This window comes from Aspergillus costaricaensis (assembly GCF_003184835.1).
Source record: "Aspergillus costaricaensis CBS 115574 unplaced genomic scaffold BO79scaffold_4, whole genome shotgun sequence".
In the NCBI taxonomy this organism is placed as follows: Eukaryota; Fungi; Ascomycota; class Eurotiomycetes; order Eurotiales; family Aspergillaceae; genus Aspergillus; species Aspergillus costaricensis.
The window spans coordinates 1,092,883-1,113,947 of record NW_020291804.1 but is presented as its reverse complement, the minus strand read 5'-3'; the positions used below and the strand labels follow the sequence as shown (position 1 = coordinate 1,113,947).

At 51.3% G+C, this 21,065-nt stretch overlaps 8 protein-coding genes across 8 annotated transcripts; 4 read left to right on the top strand and 4 right to left on the bottom strand.

The window, feature by feature from the left end:
- Nucleotides 1–10: 10 nt before the first annotated feature.
- BO79DRAFT_56997 (NRAMP family metal ion transporter) lies at nt 11–2,129 on the bottom strand. Its single transcript, XM_025689436.1, has 3 exons — nt 1,367–2,129; nt 1,037–1,308; nt 11–976 (listed from the first exon to the last, which is right to left on the bottom strand). The coding sequence occupies exons 1-3, from the start codon at nt 2,009–2,011 to the stop codon at nt 166–168; spliced, it is 1,728 nt and encodes a 575-aa protein (XP_025543685.1). The 5' UTR covers nt 2,012–2,129; the 3' UTR covers nt 11–165.
- A 2,927-nt stretch (nt 2,130–5,056) lies between these two features.
- On the top strand, nt 5,057–8,436 carry BO79DRAFT_188526 (uncharacterized protein). Its single transcript, XM_025680601.1, has 4 exons — nt 5,057–5,253; nt 5,327–6,393; nt 6,456–7,036; nt 7,091–8,436. The coding sequence occupies exons 2-4, from the start codon at nt 5,350–5,352 to the stop codon at nt 8,019–8,021; spliced, it is 2,556 nt and encodes an 851-aa protein (XP_025543684.1). The 5' UTR covers nt 5,057–5,253; nt 5,327–5,349; the 3' UTR covers nt 8,022–8,436.
- A 90-nt stretch (nt 8,437–8,526) lies between these two features.
- BO79DRAFT_138499 (uncharacterized protein) lies at nt 8,527–9,347 on the bottom strand (the record flags this gene model as incomplete). The annotated part of the gene is made up of 4 exons (XM_025678161.1): nt 8,527–8,625; nt 8,686–8,747; nt 8,864–9,128; nt 9,210–9,347. The coding sequence occupies 4 exons, from the start codon at nt 9,345–9,347 to the stop codon at nt 8,527–8,529; spliced, it is 564 nt and encodes a 187-aa protein (XP_025543683.1).
- A 622-nt stretch (nt 9,348–9,969) lies between these two features.
- On the top strand, nt 9,970–11,703 carry BO79DRAFT_166770 (3-ketoacyl-coA thiolase peroxisomal A precursor). Its single transcript, XM_025679336.1, has 3 exons — nt 9,970–10,189; nt 10,255–10,705; nt 10,759–11,703. Exons 1-3 carry the CDS (start codon nt 10,180–10,182, stop codon nt 11,555–11,557), a joined length of 1,260 nt encoding a protein of 419 aa, XP_025543682.1. The 5' UTR covers nt 9,970–10,179; the 3' UTR covers nt 11,558–11,703.
- Nucleotides 11,704–11,745: 42 nt separating this feature from the next.
- BO79DRAFT_138095 (RraA family protein) lies at nt 11,746–12,672 on the bottom strand (the record flags this gene model as incomplete). The annotated part of the gene is made up of 4 exons (XM_025678146.1): nt 11,746–11,925; nt 11,994–12,403; nt 12,461–12,536; nt 12,619–12,672. The coding sequence occupies 4 exons, from the start codon at nt 12,670–12,672 to the stop codon at nt 11,746–11,748; spliced, it is 720 nt and encodes a 239-aa protein (XP_025543681.1).
- Nucleotides 12,673–13,273: 601 nt separating this feature from the next.
- BO79DRAFT_243098 (arylamine N-acetyltransferase family protein) lies at nt 13,274–14,507 on the top strand. Its single transcript, XM_025685254.1, has 3 exons — nt 13,274–13,795; nt 13,879–13,924; nt 13,981–14,507. The coding sequence occupies exons 1-3, from the start codon at nt 13,377–13,379 to the stop codon at nt 14,485–14,487; spliced, it is 972 nt and encodes a 323-aa protein (XP_025543680.1). The 5' UTR covers nt 13,274–13,376; the 3' UTR covers nt 14,488–14,507.
- BO79DRAFT_207239 (NADH dehydrogenase [ubiquinone] 1 alpha subcomplex subunit 1) lies at nt 14,508–15,279 on the bottom strand. Its single transcript, XM_025682137.1, has 4 exons — nt 15,180–15,279; nt 15,016–15,108; nt 14,748–14,834; nt 14,508–14,691 (listed from the first exon to the last, which is right to left on the bottom strand). The coding sequence occupies exons 1-4, from the start codon at nt 15,225–15,227 to the stop codon at nt 14,671–14,673; spliced, it is 249 nt and encodes an 82-aa protein (XP_025543679.1). The 5' UTR covers nt 15,228–15,279; the 3' UTR covers nt 14,508–14,670.
- Nucleotides 15,280–15,754: 475 nt separating this feature from the next.
- Nucleotides 15,755–19,441, top strand: BO79DRAFT_56959 (putative histone acetyltransferase). The gene is made up of 4 exons (XM_025689435.1): nt 15,755–16,381; nt 16,452–16,531; nt 16,611–16,658; nt 16,727–19,441. Exons 1-4 carry the CDS (start codon nt 15,891–15,893, stop codon nt 19,348–19,350), a joined length of 3,243 nt encoding a protein of 1,080 aa, XP_025543678.1. The 5' UTR covers nt 15,755–15,890; the 3' UTR covers nt 19,351–19,441.
- Nucleotides 19,442–21,065: the final 1,624 nt, after the last annotated feature.

Sequence of the window (21,065 nt, the reverse complement as noted above, 5' to 3'; positions counted from 1 at the left end):
GTGTATGTTCTGCTTCTCACTTTCTTCCCCTCTGCGTGTCTGCATCTTCGGGTGTATCATACCGTACCTCCACCCTTCTGACCTACACGGCTTGCACATTCCAGCGACACTTCCTTTCGGAGAGATGCCGTCCCCTCCAGTTCAGCGTTCCAGATGTTTCACGCTCTAGGCCTTGCCGAGTCCAATCAGGACGAGCAGGGCAACGTTCATGACCGCAATGATCACCCAAACAATGACAGCGATGGCAGTAACAAACCAGTTGTTTCTCATCTTAACTCCGTCGGCCGAGGCATTCTCACCGGAGAAGTTTCTATCCGTAGGGACGGTCATGTAACGGTTGCGGCACGTAAAGTAAACCAGAGGAGCGGTGACAAACGGCAGGATGACACTCAAAACCACTTGGCTGGCGTTTAGAGTCTTGTTCAATCCCTCCTTGCCGACAGCAGCTGCAATGATTATGCTAGGGATGATACTGATAGACCGCGTGACCAGTCGCCGGAGCCAAGGTCTGATACTCCAGTTCAGCATTCCCTCGCTGACCATTTGTCCAGCCATGGTACAGACGATTCCGGCGGAGATACCTGAGAGGAGCAGGGCCAATGCGAAGATCAGACCTGCAGCCGGGGCAATGGAGCTGGAGAGAAGATCGTAAATGCCAAAGAGGTCTGCTTCATCAGCTCCCGATGTGCCGTACAAGGAAGCACCAGCAACGATGAGAATGGCGCTGTTGACGAACAGGGCAAATGTAAAGAGGGACAACGTAAGCTCAATGACGGAGTACTTCAGACATCCCCGAATGGCTTGGATGGACGGCCTGTATTCCACTTCTCCGTTGGTGCTTCCAAGGCAGACGGAGGGATCGACGTAGCCTTGGGTAACATCGAATTCCTTCAGTCGCGATTGGACAACTCCACTGCCAAGAAACATGGAGTGAGGCATCACCGTAGCACCGAGGATACCACAGCTTTGATACAGACTGTTAGACAGTAAGTTAGTAAGTTCAATGTCACAGTCATATACGAAGCGGGCTACTCACCCATTGGACTGCACGATGGCAGACGAAGGCAAGTAGCCCCGGAAAACAGCTCCGACCGACTGTTCTTTAATGAGAGCGAGTTGAATGCAAAAGCAAATCACCACTCCCAGGACCAACAGCATGACAAAGAACTCGAAGAGACGCAGTCCCCACATGGCGCCATTCGGTCTATAGAATATCAAGATGAAGAGAACATCGGCTAGTGTGATTGCGCATCCCGCCACCAGAGGGATTTTCAGGAGAAGGTTGAGCGAGATGGCAGATCCGACAACCTAAGGAACCAGGTTAGCACCAGCATCAGAAAGCAGGGGAGGGGAATTAGCTGCTTACTTCTGCGATATCAGTTGCCACGATGGCGGCCTCCGCAAAAGCATACAGGATGTAGTTCAACCACTTGGGCAGATGCTCCCTGCAGTTTTCCGCCAGGTTGAGCCCGGTCACAGTGCCAAGCTTAATACACAGCGACTGTAGAAAGATAGCAAAAAGGTTAGACACTAGGACGATGAAGAGCAGAGCATAGCGAAACTCCGCGCCTGCAGCGACATCGGTGGAGTAATTTCCCGGATCAATGTAAGCTACCGCGATCAGGAATCCAGGACCCACGAAGCGACCAAACTTCTTGATACTTTGAGCGAGACGGAGAAAGAAAGAAAAAGTTGATGTATTGAAAGGACGGCGAGGTGATTCGCTGCTCGTCCTGGGAGATTGGTCCCCAGGAGCGGCAGCAATCACTTCGCCGGGGGTCTTCTTCTCCATCTCCGGCTCGTTTCCATCTAGGCTATTTGGTCTATGATCCATCGCTGCGATTCCTTCACCTGCAGCTCCCCCCATACCGCCTGCGTGTCTCCGATGCACCTTCGAGTTCGCAATGCCGTTGAAATCGCTTCGAGTGGTAATGTCGGCATTCAGCGCCGGCGGATTCTGGTTCCATCCCGGGTGCTCGAGGGTGTCATCGGTGCGCGAAGGACAATTCATGGCGGACTGAGAAGCTCTTCAGTGACACGATTTGGAGATATTAGCAATTGCAGCTATTCCGATAACCACGAGGTCGGAGTATTTAGGCAACGCCACGTTCGGGACGTCAGTCTAGGATTCAAGGACCCTGCGGGGAAGCCAGCCCGAAACTGCCCGATTGCGGTAGTCGCTGTAGACACGTCCACTGCGGAACAGGGAAGAGGGTCGGAAGAAATAGATAGATCGACTGCTAAGTGTTCAAATGCAGTTGTTACGATGGAAATAGGTCCAGAAGATGAAATCAGTGACATTCACTCCAGTCGGAAGCAGGAGAGGGAAGAGGAGGGGGAGATTCAGAATTTTGGTAGCATGACGGCATGCGGTTCTGAGGCTGTTCGCGGTGAAGTGTGGCCAACTGGGCCGCCCAGACCGACTAAAAACATCAATTCTAGGCAACATTGTGTTTCTCGTGGATTCGGTGACACATTGAATTTCAGCGAAAACCGGAGTCTGCATGGATACCCCATGGGTACCGGAAAGAAAGGTTTCAATGGGTCTAGAAGATAGACACATTGAATCGAAGGTAGAGGTGGTTTGGCAGCCAAGTCATAGATTCCTGAAGTCCCGTGATGCGCCTTGTCCTCTCCTTGCTGCAGCTGATCGATCTGCTTGGCCTTGTCTTCCCCTCTGATTCGACCACTTCCACGGGATCTAAGCGCCTAAATTGGCGTCTTTGTAGTACATCAACGGCATGTTTTCCTTGATAATGGGCACGTTGTACTGTGGAAATTACACATAGGGCCGAAATCTGGGACCGCGAGATTCTGGTGCTTCCGTGCGGCTGCTGCCGCGTCGGCAATCAATGGGACTAAGATCTTTGTTTCGATATCGGACCATCCTTTGCGAATGGATCCGGACCGTTGTGGCTTCAGGGTAACATCGTGGAAAGCGCCATTCCAATTCACTTTAAATCGCGCAACAAGTTTTGAGGGGTTCACCAACCCTTGAGCCAAGTGTCTAGATCCTATGCCAGGATGGCTTCAGGGGTTTCTTCCCAGCGCTATGCTACCGAATTCACAAGATAGGCGACAAGATACCTCGGCCAGCATGTTGACTGGCCTCCGAACAATTTCTTGGTATACCAATTGCGGGTCAGAGAACGCGTAATGGCAATCAGAAAAAGACGCACTTTCCAAGACAAAACTCCAGTGGTGATCCTCTCAAAGGCTATTTATTGCTAGAGCTCCCCAAATTGATGTCCATTGCACGACAACCATAACTCTATGCACGATGGCTAGAGGGACAGTCATGGCTTTGGAGGTGATTCGACGGTGTACCAGGTACCTTGAAAGCCACGCAAGATGCACGCTATTCCCCAGATCAACAGCATAGTTGGCATTGAGGAATCCACCTAAGTTCTGCATCCACAACCTACATCGAGTGGAATCTGCTTCTACAACTGGCTGTTGTATCGATAGGTCTAAAGCGAAGACAGTTCATGCTGGATGTTTGTGTTCATTGTGCTAGTCAACTGATATAGCCCTTGTGGCCAATGAAGTCAAATATTCAATCTGCGTTCAACTTTGATCCTCTAGATATCGGTATATCAAAGTTGACTGCCCACCCAGGTCTCCCAGCAATACTTAGGGCATCCTTCAAGGGCCTCTAAATATTGATCCCTGCTGTAGGTTAACCTGAGCAAGTAATCTCTAAAAATAGCACAAGACCGTCTGTCAGTGCTTGGAAGTTTAAACGGCTATCAGACGACTCGGATCGAGAGTCCTGTAGACATTGTGTAGCATCAAGCAAATGGTCAGTAACAACGTGTGTCCTACACGTCTCACAGACTTCAGATGTCTTCTTGGATATCCTGGTCATTTTCCCGTATGGGACTAATCACTTGATTCGAATCTGATTCATTGTGAGTTGGGTATTGTTTGTTCACACCAAGAAGTTGCTTTTTAGCTATCGCAAGTCGCACAAATTGTTTCAGATCTTCCGAGCGATACCCCTTTTCTCATGTTGCTGTTCTTAGACTCGAGAAACGGTCTTAACTCCCAAGAATCTGTGACAGACCACTAAATGGCTACCTAGAGCAGTGAGGAGATCGTCTTCTATTTCCTAAATCGAGTAAGATATAGGGGCAATGTTCACCCCTTACCTGTTGTTCACATCTTTTGTTATCGGCCAGAGCAGTAGAGGCTTCCATAATGATTAGCGTGGGGATGCAAAAGCAAAGAGAGCAACAAGTTGTTAGTCAAGTATATACTGGTGAGAAGCAGAGCGTAATTTGATAAAGAGAGAGCATTGTCATTGTGGTAGTAGTCTAGACTGGAAGTAACTACATCATGCGCCGGACTAGTCCCGATTTGGCATGCCAACAGATCTGGAGATCAAGAGCCCATCGTGTTGACATCCAACAGTGGATACGACTATGAGGAAAAGAAGAGGAACAGAAACCCACACCAACTATTACTGAGCACAATGATGACAGCATTATATTTGAACAAATATACAACTCTGCCCATATTCCTGGTTATCCAATGACATTATATATGACCTCTCACCCACTCCGACCCAAGCAGATTGTGATGGTCCATTCAATAGCCGGTTCCATGCCGGCTATTCCTCCACTATGACATCGACCCCAATTTCCATCGCGACGGGCCCCAGCTCACTATGACGGGTGATCGAATATGCTTTCTGGACGGGCTGGACACGGAGGATGATGGAAGTGATATGATTGCCCGATCAATTAACTGCCCGATTGATAGATAGACGATCATGACGGGGTGATGCACTGTCCGGCGCGACCGGAGGCGCGGTTGCCCCCAGCAACCTCCCTGCCCGCACAGTGTTTACACCCTCCGCTTCACTGCGGTGCACCCATCTCCAGCCGTTTGGCAACGGCGTTGGCAGACTAGGCTATGCAGTGGGGGAATGCTTACGGCTCCTGCCCGTCTTAGACCTTTGAAGGGCTTCAAATTCCCGGTCTACCCACCTGAGGTTGACTCTCTGGTGTTTGCTGTTGCTGCTGTGTCTCCTGTTCCTTCGCACCGGTGTCTTCTCTTCTCTTCCTTAGTTACCTTGTTACACTTTTTTTTTTGCCTGACCTCATTTCCTTCTCCTAATTGACATTCATCAATGTCGTCGGTATTTTACTCTTGCACGTCCTTGTTATCCTGCTTTGCATAGAATTTTCCGCTACGTTCGTATCCTTCGCTGGTGTTCGATCTATCTTTACGCGGGAGCACCCTTTCACCGTGAGTCGCCTGCGCCTACCTCATCCTTATGGCTGTCCTCCTCTGCTAACACGGTCTGTGACTTCCTAATCAGTTTCGGGCCAAAGGCGATAAGACATGGCTCCCAGCATACAACCCCCGAGCATCTTTGACGATTCCTCCCGTGGACCTACCAAACCATCCGTCCTGCGAGCTATCTGGTCATCCAAGGCCCACAAAAGGACTTCATCTGCAGATGATGTCCTCGCCCCGAGGGTCGTTGAAACAGGCCAGCCTAGTGGCAGCCCATATGCGCCCCCAGTCGATGGACCTTACCACCCTGCGGAACAGCCACTGGCAGAAATAGCCCCGAACCGGGATTCAGCAGACGTTAGTTCAACCCAGAGATCACCTGGAAAGCAAGGGAAACACACTCTACACAAAAAAACAAAAAGCGCCGTCTCACTGAAATCTCTCAAGAGCTATATGGAACGCAAGGACAAGTCGGATGAGACGCCAGATGACGAAGCAGCGAATTTGAAGCCGAAGAAAGCAAAGTCGGCCAACAGCCTCACGGCTATCCTGAAACGATCCCAACGCGGAAGAAAAGGAGAAAACTCGAAAAGCGCCCGGGACAAAGAAAACCGCAGCCCATCGGACCCTGTCGATAGCATGCCCTCTCCAATGTGGGGGCACTACCCAACGCCGCCGTACTACAACCAGCCTGAGGTTTCCAGTTCCCAGCACAAGCGTAGGACTTTGCAGGAAGAGGTTTCCCTCTACACCCCTAGGGAGTATGGTCCCACTCTTCAGCGAAACTTCTATGACTACGATGGACCCTCTCTCAGAGCACGCGGGGATCCCAAGCCACGCCCAAAATCGGACTACCTCGCGGGCAATCGCAAGGTGAAAGAATTAATGGATCCTATAGATGGCATGACGGCGAACCAGCTGGCTTCGGGTAACCAACCAGAACCCGCCTCGCCCAAGAAACACGGGAGGCCCAGAGCACTCTCACGCCCGGAATACCATCCCCCAGTAGAACCCAGACCCGAGGCAAGCCCGAAACGACTCTCTCGCGTCCAAGCGGCAATCTCAGCATTCAATGCAAAAGAGCAGGAGGCTGAACTGCAGAAACGGTTGACCGGCAAGGAGCTTGAGAGCGAGTTTGAAAAGCTACTGGTTAGTACATCCTGAACTAGCCTTGTTTTTGGCATCAAGAGCCTAGACTAATAATGAGACAGGATGCTAGAAATATACCTCATAATATGCGAGACAAGATGAGGTCTTTGGACACCAACATAAAGGCAGATTTCATCATGAAGGATCGAGCTGAAAATGCTACGCCGCATAGCGCTGGTGCTAGTGGTACAGATAGTACCGGTCGTCGCGGGCGCAAGAAGGAGCCAAAGGAGGACCGCCATGGCCAAGACAGCAAAGGATCTCGCTCGCGATCCCGCAGTCGCGGCTTCTCATTCTCCAAAGGCAGCTCTTCGCCCAAGAAGCGCCCCGATAGCGGAAGTTTCTATAGACGTCCAAAGTCGGCCGACTATTCGCAGCCCACAGGATTTTCCAGGCTCGGTACCCCGTCAGCTTCCACTACCTCACTTTCTGCCACAGCTTGTGATACTGCAGCTGATCCGTCGGACTTTGTGCATTATCTGAGAGAAATTCAGAAGCCAGAAATGGTTGAGGTTGGGAAGATGCACAAGCTTCGCATCCTCCTCCGGAATGAAACTGTCAGCTGGGTTGACACGTTCATTGCGGACGGTGGGATGGATGAGGTGGTGCAACTGCTCTACAGGATCATGAAGGTTGAATGGAGGTGAGTTTAACGTATTCGCTGATTGGTAGACTGGGGGGCTCATAATCTAAATAGGGAAGAGCATGAAGATACCTTGCTCCACGAAACCTTGTTATGCTTGAAAGCTCTTTGCACGACGTCCATCGCTCTGCAACATCTCACCAACATCGAGAGCGAGCTGTTCCCCGCATTGCTGCGAATGCTATTTGACGAAGAGAAGAAGGGCCCGAGCGAGTACACCACCCGTGGGATTATCATCAACCTCCTGTTTACTCAGCTCTCTGCTGTATCGTCCGACGAGATGGCAGCCAGCCGGGCTTCACGCATCTTATCCTACTTGCGCGACCCGTCTCTCCCGGAGGAGAGTCAGCCTCTGAGCTTTATCGCGAACATATATCAGTCACGCCCCTACCGAGTCTGGTGCAAGGAGGTTACCAATGTGACCAAGGAGGTTTTCTGGATCTTCCTGCATCATCTCAACGTGATCCCGATCCTGAAAGACGACAAGTCGTGCATGAGCTACCGGGAGCGTCATTTCCCTGCCCCTAGGCCTCCAGTTCCCGCCGCTCCGTATGTTGGTGGCGTGGAATGGGATGCGACCAACTACCTGGCTGCGCATCTGGACCTCATGAATGGCCTGGTGGCGTCGTTGCCAACGAGTGAAGAACGTAACCAGCTCCGAGATGAGTTCCGAGCTTCGGGATTCGAGAAGGTCATGGGCGGCAGTTTGCGAACATGCAAGGAGAAATTCTATTCCTCCGTGCACGATTGCCTGAAGACATGGGTTGCTGCAGCTGTAGATGACGGGTGGCCATACACTTCTGTCCGCGAGGGCCCTCCTCGGCCGGAGCCTGGATCGCCGAGCAAGTCCCCTATCAAGGCAGCAGCTGGAAGCCCCAGAAAGGGTGTCTTGGACGAACAGCCTCCCAAGCTGGAACTTGCGCTGGATGTCCCTGCTAGCCGTGGCGGGGCCCAAGGCAACAGTGGCCTTGGGAATTGGCTTTAGACGTGAGTCTATGGCTGCGCAGACCGGTCACGTCTCTACTTGGATGGCGACGTTGACACGGCATTATGACGGCTTTTACTGTTTTTGACTTGTTGTTGTTACCTGATCTGTTTGTTATTCATCATTGTGACTTTGGAGAACCGGGATTGGACGGCGTTGGCATTTCTGCGGTGTTTTGGGTGCATCTCACCGTCACTTGACGGCCACGGCGAAACGACTCATGACGGCATAGGGCCACAGACCTGACGATATTGACGTTCTTTGATTGCATGTCAGGCCGATCATTCTTTTTCTTGGACAGATGCGTTATAGCAGGCACGACATGACCGATGTGGATTATGCTTAGTTCTACTGTTGTCAACATGAGCGGCTTAAGCTTCGCTGTCATTATATTTCAATCAGATGATAGTTGTACAGGATAGGATACTATACAGTGTAGATTGAACGTGAGTGGTCTAGTCTAATGATATACCGCTGTAAACCTCCAGCACCTGGCTTGACCTGATTATTGCGCACCCGACTCATCCTCCGACCTCTTCACAGGACGAGGCGGCGGCGGCGTCGAAAAAGCACCCTTGACACCCGCAAAGAACGTGCGTCGAATCTAGCCACAGTTAACAACCCGCTCAACCATATTCAACACACAGATAGATAGATTACTCACCTCATCAAACGGACTCCCACGCTCATCCCACTCCATAAACAACAACGCATACACCAGAACAACTAGAACCCATCATGAACGTCAGCCTACCCTAGCCCAAATCTAACCAAACTCAACTCCCTCCCACATAAACTTATGCCTGATGCCTGGAAATGAAAGAAAAAAGAGAAATACATACACCCGATAACCACCCACTGCGTAATCTTCGTCGCCTTAACCCACTTCGGCCGAGCGTATTTCAGCGCCGCCCGACGACGATATTTCCGCTCTAGCCGGAACTGGTGCTTCGGGGAGAGCTTCGACATGTCCGGTGGCCATTGCCGTTTCGGTTTGTAGGGACTGTAGTATTCGCCTTCTTCGGGGTCGTATGTGTTCGGGTTGTTGTTGGTGCTGAGGCGGAAGGGGGAGGAGAGGGTCGGGGTGGTTTGGGATAGAGGGCGGGTCTGTATTTTGGGGGTCTGGTTTGTTGGTTAGTTTGTGTTATGCTATGTTAGGGGTGGTTTGTTGAGTGATTGGAGGCGTACCTGTTGTATTTGGGGGTGGTGAAGGTATGGGAGGGTGCGGGTAGCTGCTGCTGCTGCTGCTGCTTGTGGTGTTGGGAATAGGGGCTTTGATAGTGTGAGCGCGGCGAGGCGCCGCGGGAAGAGGAGGGAGGAGGTCATTGGTATGATGCCAGGTCTGTTTGTTGGGGTGGATTGACGCTGATGATGATATAGAAGGTCAAGGATGATCTTGAATTGCGGAGGAAAAGTTGTCGCCGGGCGGGTGGGATTCCGCCCGCGGAGAGACTAGCCTGATGGCGTAGGTTGGGTTCCGCTCGGTGGTGATTGGTTCGTGTGGTGGACTTTCATACTATTTACTACGTAGTAGATGGTATTACTTAGTAGTATAGGGATTTTCTAGGTTGGTTATTGATTAGATATTATCTGTTATTCGGTTTGTTACATTGCATATACTGTGGTAGAGGTGATTGTTGGGAATGTAAGGATACTAGGGTAAAACTTGATATATATTTTGAAACAAAGCAATTGTATAGGCATGTGACACTAGTACAACTGCACCAAGATCACTAATCAATGCAGGACACCACCAGACCATAGGTAATATCTATCTTCATCTTTGGTCCTGCTGATCGCATGACGTACCACTACGCATACCTCCCTAAAATGCAGCACATGCAACTCATTACCCAGCAGCCATTCTTAGTGCATTGCTTTTTCACATGAAACTGCTGTCTCGTGGACCGACATCCCGTGACCCGCCTCCGCGGAACAACAATAATGCGCATAAGCCTCGGTTCATTGAAGCAGAGCTGAGCAGCCCAGCCGGTTTGATTGCAAGTGACTGGCTTTCTCCACGTTGCCCCAGATTCTTATAAGACCAGGGGTTCAGTTCTTCGTATCTTCAGTCTCCTCAAAACTTTTCTTCTTTTCCCTTGGAGATACCACTAGCGCATCTCATTTCTTTATATTCGAGTCTCCCGTTGACGTCATCATGTCTTCCGGTAAGTCTACAGTAGCCTTTATGAGTCTCAAAAAGGGTTCTAAACTAACGGCCATGCGTTACTAGCCCAACAACGTCTGTCTCAGGTGGCTTCCCACTTCGGCCCTGGTGGCAAGAAGGGAGTCTCCGCCATCACGGAGAAGCACCCCGATGATATCGTCGTGACCTGCGCTCTGCGTACGGCTCTTACAAAGGGTGGAAAAGGTGGTTTCAAGGACACCGCTGCCGCTGACTTGCTGGCCGGTGTCTTCAAGGGGGTCATCGACCGCAGTGGCATCGACCCCAGCCAGGTCAACGACATCGCTGTCGGCTCCGTCCTTGCCCCTGGTGGTGGTGCGACGGAATTCCGTGCTGCCGCCCTGGTGGCGGGCTTCCCCGAATCTACTGCCGTCAAGAGTCTGAACCGTCAGTGCTCCAGCGGTCTTCAGGCGATCGTGGATATTGCCAATGCCGTGAAATCGGGCATGATCGATGTTGGTATTGGTGCTGGTGTCGAGAGCATGTCGTCTCAATACGGGTATGTGCTGGCCCCCTCACCTCTTTGTGAATATGTAAGCTGATCGGCATCAGCCCCGGTGCCGTGACCGAGTTCTCCGAGCTTCTCGAGGCCCATCCCGAGTCGGCCAACTGCAAGGTTCCCATGGGTGTTCTGTCCGAGCAGATGGCCAAGGACCGCAACGTCACCCGTGCAGCCCAGGACTCTTTCGCCGCCGCTTCATACCAGAAGGCCGTCAAGGCCCAGAAAGCCGGTCTCTTCAACGAGGAGATCATCCCTCTGGAAGTCAAGTGGACGGACCCCAAGTCCGGCGAGGAGAAGACCATCACCGTCAAGGCCGACGACGGCATCCGCGACGGCATCACCCCCGAGTCGCTGGGCAAGATCCGACCCGCATTCGCCAAGGACGGATCCATCCACGCCGGAAACGCCTCCCAGATCTCCGACGGTGCTGCCGCCGTGCTGCTGATGAAGCGCTCCACGGCCGAGCGCCTGGGACAGAAGATCATCGGCAAGTACGTCGCTGCTAGCGTCGTGGGTGTCAAGCCCCTGCTCATGGGTATCGGCCCGTGGAAGGCCATCCCCGTGGCCCTGGAGAAGGCCGGCATCACCAAGGACGACGTGGACATCTACGAGATCAACGAGGCGTTCGCCTCGCAGTGCGTCTGGTGCATCAACGAGCTGGGTCTGCCGCAGGAGAAGATCAACCCCAAGGGTGGTGCAATCGCCTTCGGACACCCTCTCGGCTGCACGGGTTCCCGCCAGATCAGCACGCTGCTGACGGAGCTGAAGCGGACGAACAAGAAGATCGGTGTCAGCAGCATGTGCGTGGGCACAGGTATGGGTATGGCGGCCGTTTGGGTTGCGGAGTAAATCAAAAAGGCTGTGTGTAACTTACTTAGATTGATGATTTTGTTGTGTCTCCTAGCGATTTGTATCTAATTCTCGTTATACTTCAAGCTGGTCTGGTCTTCACACCACTATACCAACCATACTGTATCCAAATTGAACCTACCAACCCTCCCACCCCACTAACTATACAGTAGAGTAGAGGAGTAGACCTAAATCTTCCCCCTAAACCTCCCAAACGCCTCAAAAACACTCATCCCCCCCTCCACCGCCTCCTTAACCTTATCATCCATACCCACCAACTTCGGCATCACCTCGAGCACCCGATCCAGCAAGTCCCGAGGTATAGCCACCACTCCTCCTTCCTCGTAGTCGCAGAAGATGATGTCTCCCTGCACATCCACCATCCATCATTAGCCAAACCAAACACCCTAACCCCAACAGGGGATCATTGACTTACCTCTTTAACAACAACCCCCGAAACACACACCTCCCCACCCATCTCCCCAGCCTTCGCCTCCGCCCCACTCCCCACCGTCGATCCTCCTCTCGCCCAGATCCCCAGCCCGGAGGCCTTGAGCTCCGCGCGATCGCGCACTCTCCCGTCCACTACCACGCCAAGCACGCCCCGGACTTTCATCCGCAGGGCCATGATGCCCCCGACGACGGCGCAGTGCTGGTCGCCCGGTTGAGAGATTACGAGGATGGTGGAGGGCGTGGTCAGGTCGGACCAGTGCGTTGAGGGGGGGATTGCTCTCGAAGTTGTGGGGGTGGGGGCGGATTTGGGGATGAATTGGAGGGTGCTGGCTGGGGCGATTAGTTTGGGGGGTGTGGTGGACGATGGATCTTGGGTGGGTGGGTAGTAGGGGGCTGGTTTGATGTTAGTAGGTAGGTGATGGGTAGGGAGGATGAGGTGGTGGTGGTTACTTAGGTCTGCGATGTAGCCTGCTCGGGGTGGGGTGTTGGGAGGGACGGGTTGGAGTTTGAGGAGGGCGTCGGAGACCTGATATTATTATTTATTAGTTGGATTGATGTTTTTGATGGGTAAGTGGGTGATGGTGAGGGGATGGGAGGGATGGATGTACATCACAGGCGGAGTAGTTGTATAAGAGGGAGATCTTTTCTTCGAGGGTTGACATGATTATTGGATTGAATTGAAGTGTGTAGATAGATATTGAGTTGTTACTTATGCGGAGTATGTAGTAGTAGATTGATATATGGAGGGGTATAAGAATAGTTAGTTGTATCCGATCAGATAAGCTGTAAAGAATCCTTCTTGCATAACCGAGGATCAGTTGCATTGACATCATGTGTGAGAAGCTTCAATTTTAAGTAGTGTAATAGTCACACAAGATAGATAGTAATAATACTTTCTATCCATTCGACCGATCGGATCTACATGCATCCCGTCTGTCAAACTCCGCTTCTCTATTTTCTACTATTTCCCATTCATCCGACAACAAGCTACTTCTTAATAGACATAACAGTATAAATACTACAATGTGCCATCCATCTATCTCCCTCCCGGATCGTCCCTGACAAATGTCACCGCCACTCCCGAACATGGGATAGTAAATGTGGGGGGGGGGGCCGATTGATTGAACCCTCGGACCCAATCGAGTCAGTTCCCATCCAATGAGATAGTTATCAATAAGTAACTTGCTTAGTAGTTTTAGTAGTTCCTGGGGTACCTACTGAAAACTCCCCCCCCTCTTCATTCCGCAAAACGCCGGCGGATCTCCGTAGAATTTCATGACTGCTAATCTAACGTGGCCACGTTCATATTTACTATCCCACTTCCTAAAAATATCATCATTCGCATCCTACTATACAAACATCCAAAATGGCATCAAATACCTACTCCTACACCCCCGACCAACTCACCCTCTACCTCGAGCGAATCCACTACGGCTCCAATGAATCCGCCACCACCAGCAGCAGCAGACTAGACCAAGCACAACAAGCCGTGAAAACTGATCCCCTGGGTACCCTATACGAGATCCAACGGCGGCATTTAGCATCCATTCCCTGGGGAAATTCAGCCCTGCATTACTCTAACCACCGGACCATTGATATCCGCCCCGCATGCGTGTTCGAAAAGCTAGTCACGCGCAGGCTGGATGGCTACTGCATGGAGAACAATACCCTGCTGTATGGGGTGTTGAAGTCTTTAGGGTATGCGGTTTATGCGACGGGTGGGAGAGTGTGTTTGGCTGCGACGGGGCAGGCGAAGGAGGGGTTGGACAAGTTGTATTCGGGAATGTATGTTTTTCCCCCCCTATTTCTTATCTATACTAGGAGCTTTTCTATGGGAAAGTGGTATAGATATACTAATGATGGTATAGGTCGCATATGGTGCTGATTGTGCTAATTGAAGGGGAAAAGTACGCGGTATGCTTATCCTAGTATCTAAGTATCTTGGTGACTACAAGCTAATGGTTGTGCAGGTTGACGTCGGTTTCGGGGGTAATGGGCCTACCCGCCCCCTGCCACTGAAAGAGGATGTCGTTTCGGTGTGCATGGCTCCGACGGAGATGCGTCTCGTTCATGAGCCCCTGCCTGAGTATGCGGACCAGACGCAAAAAGTCTGGATCTACCAGATCAGGTATACGCCTGATAGCAGGTGGATTCCCATGTACTCGTTCCTGGGGACGGAGTTTCTGCCGCAGGATTTCGAGATCATGAATTATGCGACGAGTCAGCGGCCCACCAGCTGGTTCACGCAGTCGCTGGTTTGTACGAGGTTCATCATGGATGAGGCGGAGAGTGAAGTGCAGGGGATGTATTTTCTCGTTGGGCGGGAGGTGAAGAAGAGACAGTTTGGAAAGACGGAGGTTGTAGAGACGCTGGAAAGGGACGCAGATCGCGTCAAAGCCCTGAAAAAGTGGTTTGATATGCACCTCCGCGACTATGAAGTCGAGGCTATCCGCGGTTTTGTATCTGAGATCAAATAGATATAGATGTGGAAATAAAGGCTTAAATGAATTCTACCTGGCGGTGTACCCAGCCGGCCAGATATTTTTATAATATGATACAATCAATCTTTCATTGCGTGGATATTTCTCTCGAAAGTAATGCGGCCGAATAAATAAGGAACAGGCGGGAATAATGACATGACGTGTGACAACCCATGCTGTCTAGAAGATCCGTTTCTCGATCTGCCACGGCTTAGTATCTTGCTTCGCTCACTGCTGCTGATGGTGCTGGTTCGTACCTTCCAGGGGTTGCTGAGCTCGAATCCCTTGGGAGCTTCGTGGTTGCTCGATTGGCCTCGTTTCGTGCCCGTGATTCTCAGGTCTCTCTCCATCACTGGTAGGCGGGGGGAGTCGGTGGTTAGTTCGCTGCTTCTGCTTCAAGATTGGAAATAGGGGATCGCAAATTGGATGTTGCACGACGTCAAATCGAGGTTATCACATACTTTGCTGTAAAAGAGTTAGTACGTCTGATCCCGGTCGCATCGGGTAACTGGCAGGTTCACTTACTCTATCCCACTTGTCCTTATTCCACCGCGGCATCTTGCCCTCGTTGTCCCATTTCCGAACCGCCCACAAGCCGGCACCGCCGACAGTGAACGACTGTGTCACGCATTGATCAGTACCCGCCAAGTTGAAAACAATTGAGGGGAGGAAACGGTCGCTGGACGTACTCCGATGATGATACCAAAGGGAAGAAGAGCCTCAAAGGGAACACCCATGATGACGATAGAAGTCGAGAAGACCGGAAAAGAGCAATGCACAAGGCTCAATTGGAGTAGCAGCGAGGGGAAAGGTGAAGCTGGTGTGGCCGCGGGAATCCGCCGTTCGTCGACGAGGTCTGGAGGTTGGCCCAAAGCGGTTTAGGCGGGACGGCTGAGTCAGCACGGCCGTCAACCTCACGGGCAGGAGAAGGGGCAAAGAGGCCGCCGACGATTGCGTTGATTGCGCAAGTGGACTTGAGACGGCGTTTCCCTGGCTGTTACACGCGTCTACTTCTGCTTGATCCGGAGTGTCTGCTCTGTTTGTGGGCACGGTACGTTTTTCGCCCTGTCGCTACACGTGTTGCTTGCCATTGTCCGCTTCCCGCTGTTGCTACCTACTCCTCACTGACCTTGCTTGGAAAGCATGCGCTTGCTGTAGGGAATCGAGCTTTCTATCTTGTGCGGATCTCCGTTTACAGTGTGTGGTCTTCAGAGCTGTGGTGCCCCAGGCAATTCGTTCTATGCTTCCCGATGCCCGTTTCACGCGCGGCACCAGATGATCGTCTACTTTCGCGGGGAGCCTGAATAGCCTCAACACCTGGGCTTGCCTTGTATCTCAAATCCCCGAATCATTATCTGGCGACTATTGTGACAGCCCTGGCGACCACCGTGACATACACTATGCCGGCTATTGTACCGCTGGCCAACGACGACCCCGGGTCGAAGACCCCGGCCGATATGGTGGACAGTGACCAGGATGCGGAAGGGGAGGAGGAAACGGACCTGTATCAGATGGATCAGCAGCTTCAGGACGCCGCGCACCGCGCTTTCACCGGGGAGGCTGCGGACGATACTGCGACTGGAGACCTTGGGGAGGATCAGGACGCAGAAGGGGAGCCAGATAACGAGATGAGTCTGGTCGGAGATCAGAACGATACCGAGCCGGTTGGCGCAGTCAAGGTGCCTCAGAACGGCCAGTCTGCCGACGACGAGGATGCAGCGTCGGAGGCCGCTGATGCGGAGGCAGATCCGGCATTCGAAAACCAGAGTGACAGCGAACAGGAGGCGCACCGTTCTTCATCGAGCAGTCAGGAGTCGGATGAAGAGTGGGAGGGCGAAAGCAATGACCATGAGGATGCGGAGGCGGAGACCACGGTCCGCGGAAACTGCATGTGAGTGGGGACCTGGCCCATGCCTTGTTCGACAATATACCCGTGGAAACTCGGCTAACTGGTTGGACAGATTTTGTGGGCAAGATGAAGATAATGATCCGAGTGAGGAGTTTGAGGAATATTTGACATGCGCAGTTTGCGGCGATCATTGTACGTTGGGTTGCGGCCCCATCCAAACTATAATTTCCCCGGATATTGGGCGATCATTACTGACTCGGCAACCCGGCAGCGCATCGGCAGTGTGCCCGCGAGCAAAACGCACTAGGGGATGCAGAAGGTACGTTGCTTTTTGGAAATAAATTGCCTCTAGAGTGTCCGAGAGTGTCCTCGTGCTGACCCGTCTAGATGCGAACCCGTGGAGGTGCCCGACGTGCGTGCGCGAGAAGTTGAAGCCTAGTGAGGAAGATGGCGCGGCGCCGCAACGGAGAAATAGACAGAAAAACATGCGCAAGGAGCTCCTGCCGGCTCATACGGGTGAAGACGGCTCCGATTTCCATTCAATTTTCAACACAGTCACTGTCAACGAAGAACTATTGAATAGCTCTCGGTCGCTGCGAAAGAGAAAGACCATGTCACTCTCTGCTGAGATTGAGGAGCATGCGCCGGTGCTTCGCAAACGGCAACGCCAGACACCCTTGCGCTACGATCGTGCGGACTCTCGCGAACAGATGGCTGAAACAGCTGATGGCATGTCCCCAGTACGGACCCGTTCGCGACGTACGCGTAGGAACGAGCAAGAGCACTGTCGCGTGGTATTGAAACAATTTGAGCGTCTTGTGATGGCGTTTCGCCTCAACGAGTCCAAGCTGTCAAAAATTCTCAATTCTCGCAGCAGGTCACAGATGAGAAGCAGAAGGACCCCAAAGCCACCACCCGTCGCTCACGAGCCTCAGGCTCATTTTGCACCGATCACACCCGCCTCTTACTACACCCCATTCTATTCATTTAGCGACCGTGAGACGGATGAGTTAAAGGGCAAACCGTACGGGGGCATCCTGACCGAGACGGATGCGGATACCTCCAAGACACTGCCAACTCACCTCGACCGCGAAAGGTTCGAAAAGGCCCGCCAAAAAGCAGAGGAAGAGTGGCAACGACGAGCTCTAGAAGCTGAGAGCACAGGGGAGACTGTACAGCATGCGTCGCAGAAGGTGTCCGGTCCCCCGTCTAGAATCAAATACATCAATTTTGGCGGCTACGAGATTGAGACTTGGTACGCGGCACCATACCCGGAGGAGTACAGTCGCAATCGCATTCTCTACATTTGCGAATTTTGCTTGAAATACATGAACTCAGACTACGTCGCGTGGCGCCACAAGCTTAAATGCCCGGCGAAACACCCTCCGGGCGATGAGATTTACCGTGAAGGGTCGATATCGATCTTCGAAGTTGACGGACGAAAAAACCCCGTTTACTGTCAGAATCTCTGCCTGCTCGCCAAGTTGTTCCTGGGTTCGAAGACACTCTATTATGATGTTGAGCCGTTTCTATTCTATGTCATGACGGAGTTCGATGACTTGGGCTGCCATTTTGTTGGCTACTTCAGCAAAGAGAAGCGGCCTAGCTCGGCTAATAATGTCTCTTGCATTCTCACACTCCCTATTCACCAACGGAAAGGTTATGGAAACCTCCTCATCGACTTCTCGTACTTGCTCACGCGCATTGAAGGCAAGACGGGCTCGCCGGAGAAGCCCTTATCTGATATGGGGTTGGTTTCTTATAGGAATTACTGGCGTCTCATTCTATCTTACCAGTTGCGGAGTCAAAGGACGCCGCTTAGTATAACCGAACTATCTGAGCGGACCGGTATGACCGCAGATGACATCGTGTCCGGTCTGGAAGCTTTGCGGGCGCTTGTCAGAGACCCGGTGACAAAGACTTACGCCTTGCGGCTTGATTACCGATATTTCGAGGAGTGCATCGCCAGCTGGGAAAGCAAAGGATATGTCCAGCTTAACCCCGACGCGCTCGTATGGACACCTTACATCATGGGTCGGAGCAACCAATCCCAGTTTGATCGCGCCCCGTTACACGCCGTGGCACCCCGGGAAGGCCTGGAGGATGAAGAAAGCGAGGATGTGAAGGAGTCTGGAAACGAAGAAGAGCGACAGTCTCCAACAGATGTTGGCGAGTCTAAGGAGGATGGCTCTGGTCCTCCGACCACGAATGGGACTGGCGACGTCGACTCCGAACAGCTTCCGACTGAGCCAGCTGGACCTCCTTCTACTGATATGCTCTCTAATGTGAACGGCTTCCGTCATCCGAATACGGCGTCGGCGACCTCGAGCACACCGGCCGAGTCCAATCCTGCTGGAGACGTCCCTGCCTGGAGATTTGAGATCTATCCTCCAGTGCAAGCACCATCCCATAAGAAGCGTCCTGGCCGACCGTTCGGCAGCAAATCCGCCAAGATGGGCGGGACACCAGTTGCCGTTCGGACCAGTGGCCGCAATACTCCCAGACGAGCATCCGTTTTGACGTCCGTGACTCCTTCCGCAAATCCAGCTAGTGTCCGGCGCGGCCGTAGCGCGAAACTGATTGACTCCCCTGCGGTGGATTCTACGAGCGCAGAGCCGGATGGCATTGAGAACGAGCCGTATGATGATATGGAGAATACACCGGCAGATGGGCCAGATACGACGTCTCAGACCCATGTATCCTCCGAACCCGAATTGAGTATCAACCCAGCTGTCGGTGAGGACGAGCTGCCCACGTCCAATGGGACTACGGATCCGGAGAATGAAGCAGCCGAGACGACTAATGTCGAGCCTGTAACCCCTTCCAAAGGCAAGGGTGTGGAGGGGAAGCCCAAGCTCACCAAGTCGGTTAGCCGCAAGTCCTACGTGGAGAAGCTTGAGCTTATGGTGCCTGCCGAGGACACCGCTCTATCGGCGCACGAGAACGGCGTTGCAGACAAAGCCGAGCGCAACGGTACCGACGCGGACGGAGACGCTGTGATGGAGACCTGATCCTGCGACATTGTCTAGGGTCTGGAGGTTTCGAATGCATTTCCAAAAGATTTTACTATACACGAGGCATTTCCCGGGGCGTTCTTTGCGAGTTACTATTGTTGGGCGTGGGGTGTTTTTGTTTCTTGACTCTCAAGTCTGGCTTTGACTTTGCTTACGGGGATACACTTCATGACTTCACCTACTTGGCTTTGTCTCTTTCTGCCTCTACACGTCTATTTGTTCTCTCTGCACATTGTACTAAGCAAGGAGTGACGGGGTCATCCGGAGTTTTTGGGTTCGTCTCTTCCTTCGATGCACACTTCAGTACATTGCCTACTACACCATCGGTTTCCAGGGCTGTTGTTTCGGATCCTGTGAGACCTTCCATTTCTCCCCCTTTCTACATTACCATTCGCCCACTACTGCTCCATTTCATGTGAGAGTTTGGTTTTATTAAACTTGGACGTCCTTGCCTATTGCTTCATTTTGTGCGTTTCTCATTCAGCCCTACTTTTGTAACGTAGCTTTTCTCCCACCGAGGATGAGATTCAATCTCAGACCAAATCATGATTGTCGCTACCTACCTACCTATTTACCTGCAATTTCAAAACACTAAGTTCTTAAGTAAACGTGACAAATCCATCCAAAACCGAACTTCATACCATCATTTAATCATCTATTCCTAGACAAAACCATAAACACCCAATCTACGACTACCACACAAACCTATAGATACTAATAACAAAAACATACCAAACCAAGACTATACTTTCCCTCCTAACGTACATACCCAGCAAGGCAAAGAAAACCTACCCAAGAATTGGAAAAAGAATGCGAGATCCCGATCCGATCCCTCCGATTCCTTCAGAAAACTCAATCTCTAACGAATTAGCCACATTCTTACTAAATAGATACGATACTACTTACTTGCTTGCTTGCAGCGCCACACACACCGCCATCGGAATTAGTAAGTAGTAAGTAATAACGTAATCCACAATCGCGCGGCCCGTACAATCGCGCGGCCCATCAACTAATGCCATATAAAAGCTGTTTTTTTAATCTCTAATATCTTAACCATCCTGGAATTATATGACTTTATCTTTAAAAGAGAGATTACAATAATCAAAAATTTATTTTTAATATTTTTTTTGGATTTTAATAACTACATATAACATCTGGTAATATAAAATACCTGTAATTTACTTATAATTTATAGATATCTCTAAATTAAATATAAATAAATTATTTAAAAATATTTGGACACTTCTAATATATTTATTTTATTATTATTAATCTCTATTTATCATTGTAGACTTATATAAAGTGTAGTTATTGAGATATTATGATTATTATAAAAGATAACTTTTGTATGGCATTACAAGATGGGCCGCGCGATTGTGGATTACGTTAGTTATGGGGGCGCTGCGCTGTGTTTGCCCCGGAATGTGGCTGAAACAGCAGGATGTTGCCCGAATGGGGGGCCTGTTCCGCTTTCGGTAGGTAGGTGGATAAGATTCCTACTACCTTGCCGTGTGCCGTAAGCAAATGCACTTACAAAATGCTACTTACTATGTTAGTACTACTGTACATTTTGGAAATGGGATATTGCAAGCGGTTGGATGGTAGTTACTCCATACTATACTTAGATAGGGTAGAAGAGGGTAAAGTACAGAAGGTGTACACTGTACACAGATAGTGAGGTGGTAATAGTAGAAGTAGTACCAAATCAAGCA

What these genes read in the sequence shown, in the direction of transcription:
- BO79DRAFT_56997 (XM_025689436.1), bottom strand. Translation starts at nt 2,011, where the DNA reads ATGAATTGTCCTTCGCGCACCGATGACACCCTCGAGCACCCGGGATGG. An exon ending in TGGCAACTGATATCGCAGAA is followed by an intron (nt 1,309 to 1,366) that starts GTAAGCAGCTAA and finishes CTGGTTCCTTAG; the next exon opens with GTTGTCGGATCTGCCATCTC. An exon ending in GCCATCGTGCAGTCCAATGG is followed by an intron (nt 977 to 1,036) that starts GTGAGTAGCCCG and finishes ACTGTCTAACAG; the next exon opens with TCTGTATCAAAGCTGTGGTA.
- BO79DRAFT_188526 (XM_025680601.1), top strand. Translation starts at nt 5,350, where the DNA reads ATGGCTCCCAGCATACAACCCCCGAGCATCTTTGACGATTCCTCCCGT. An exon ending in GCGAGTTTGAAAAGCTACTG is followed by an intron (nt 6,394 to 6,455) that starts GTTAGTACATCC and finishes ATAATGAGACAG; the next exon opens with GATGCTAGAAATATACCTCA. An exon ending in ATCATGAAGGTTGAATGGAG is followed by an intron (nt 7,037 to 7,090) that starts GTGAGTTTAACG and finishes TAATCTAAATAG; the next exon opens with GGAAGAGCATGAAGATACCT.
- BO79DRAFT_166770 (XM_025679336.1), top strand. An exon ending in AGCATGTCGTCTCAATACGG is followed by an intron (nt 10,706 to 10,758) that starts GTATGTGCTGGC and finishes GATCGGCATCAG; the next exon opens with CCCCGGTGCCGTGACCGAGT.
- BO79DRAFT_243098 (XM_025685254.1), top strand. Translation starts at nt 13,377, where the DNA reads ATGGCATCAAATACCTACTCCTACACCCCCGACCAACTCACCCTCTAC. An exon ending in GACAAGTTGTATTCGGGAAT is followed by an intron (nt 13,796 to 13,878) that starts GTATGTTTTTCC and finishes ATGATGGTATAG; the next exon opens with GTCGCATATGGTGCTGATTG. An exon ending in TTGAAGGGGAAAAGTACGCG is followed by an intron (nt 13,925 to 13,980) that starts GTATGCTTATCC and finishes ATGGTTGTGCAG; the next exon opens with GTTGACGTCGGTTTCGGGGG.
- BO79DRAFT_207239 (XM_025682137.1), bottom strand. Translation starts at nt 15,227, where the DNA reads ATGGGTGTTCCCTTTGAGGCTCTTCTTCCCTTTGGTATCATCATCGGA. An exon ending in CCTTTGGTATCATCATCGGA is followed by an intron (nt 15,109 to 15,179) that starts GTACGTCCAGCG and finishes TGCGTGACACAG; the next exon opens with TCGTTCACTGTCGGCGGTGC. An exon ending in ATAAGGACAAGTGGGATAGA is followed by an intron (nt 14,835 to 15,015) that starts GTAAGTGAACCT and finishes CCAGTGATGGAG; the next exon opens with AGAGACCTGAGAATCACGGG.
- BO79DRAFT_56959 (XM_025689435.1), top strand. Translation starts at nt 15,891, where the DNA reads ATGCCGGCTATTGTACCGCTGGCCAACGACGACCCCGGGTCGAAGACC. An exon ending in ACGGTCCGCGGAAACTGCAT is followed by an intron (nt 16,382 to 16,451) that starts GTGAGTGGGGAC and finishes CTGGTTGGACAG; the next exon opens with ATTTTGTGGGCAAGATGAAG. An exon ending in CGCAGTTTGCGGCGATCATT is followed by an intron (nt 16,532 to 16,610) that starts GTACGTTGGGTT and finishes GCAACCCGGCAG; the next exon opens with CGCATCGGCAGTGTGCCCGC.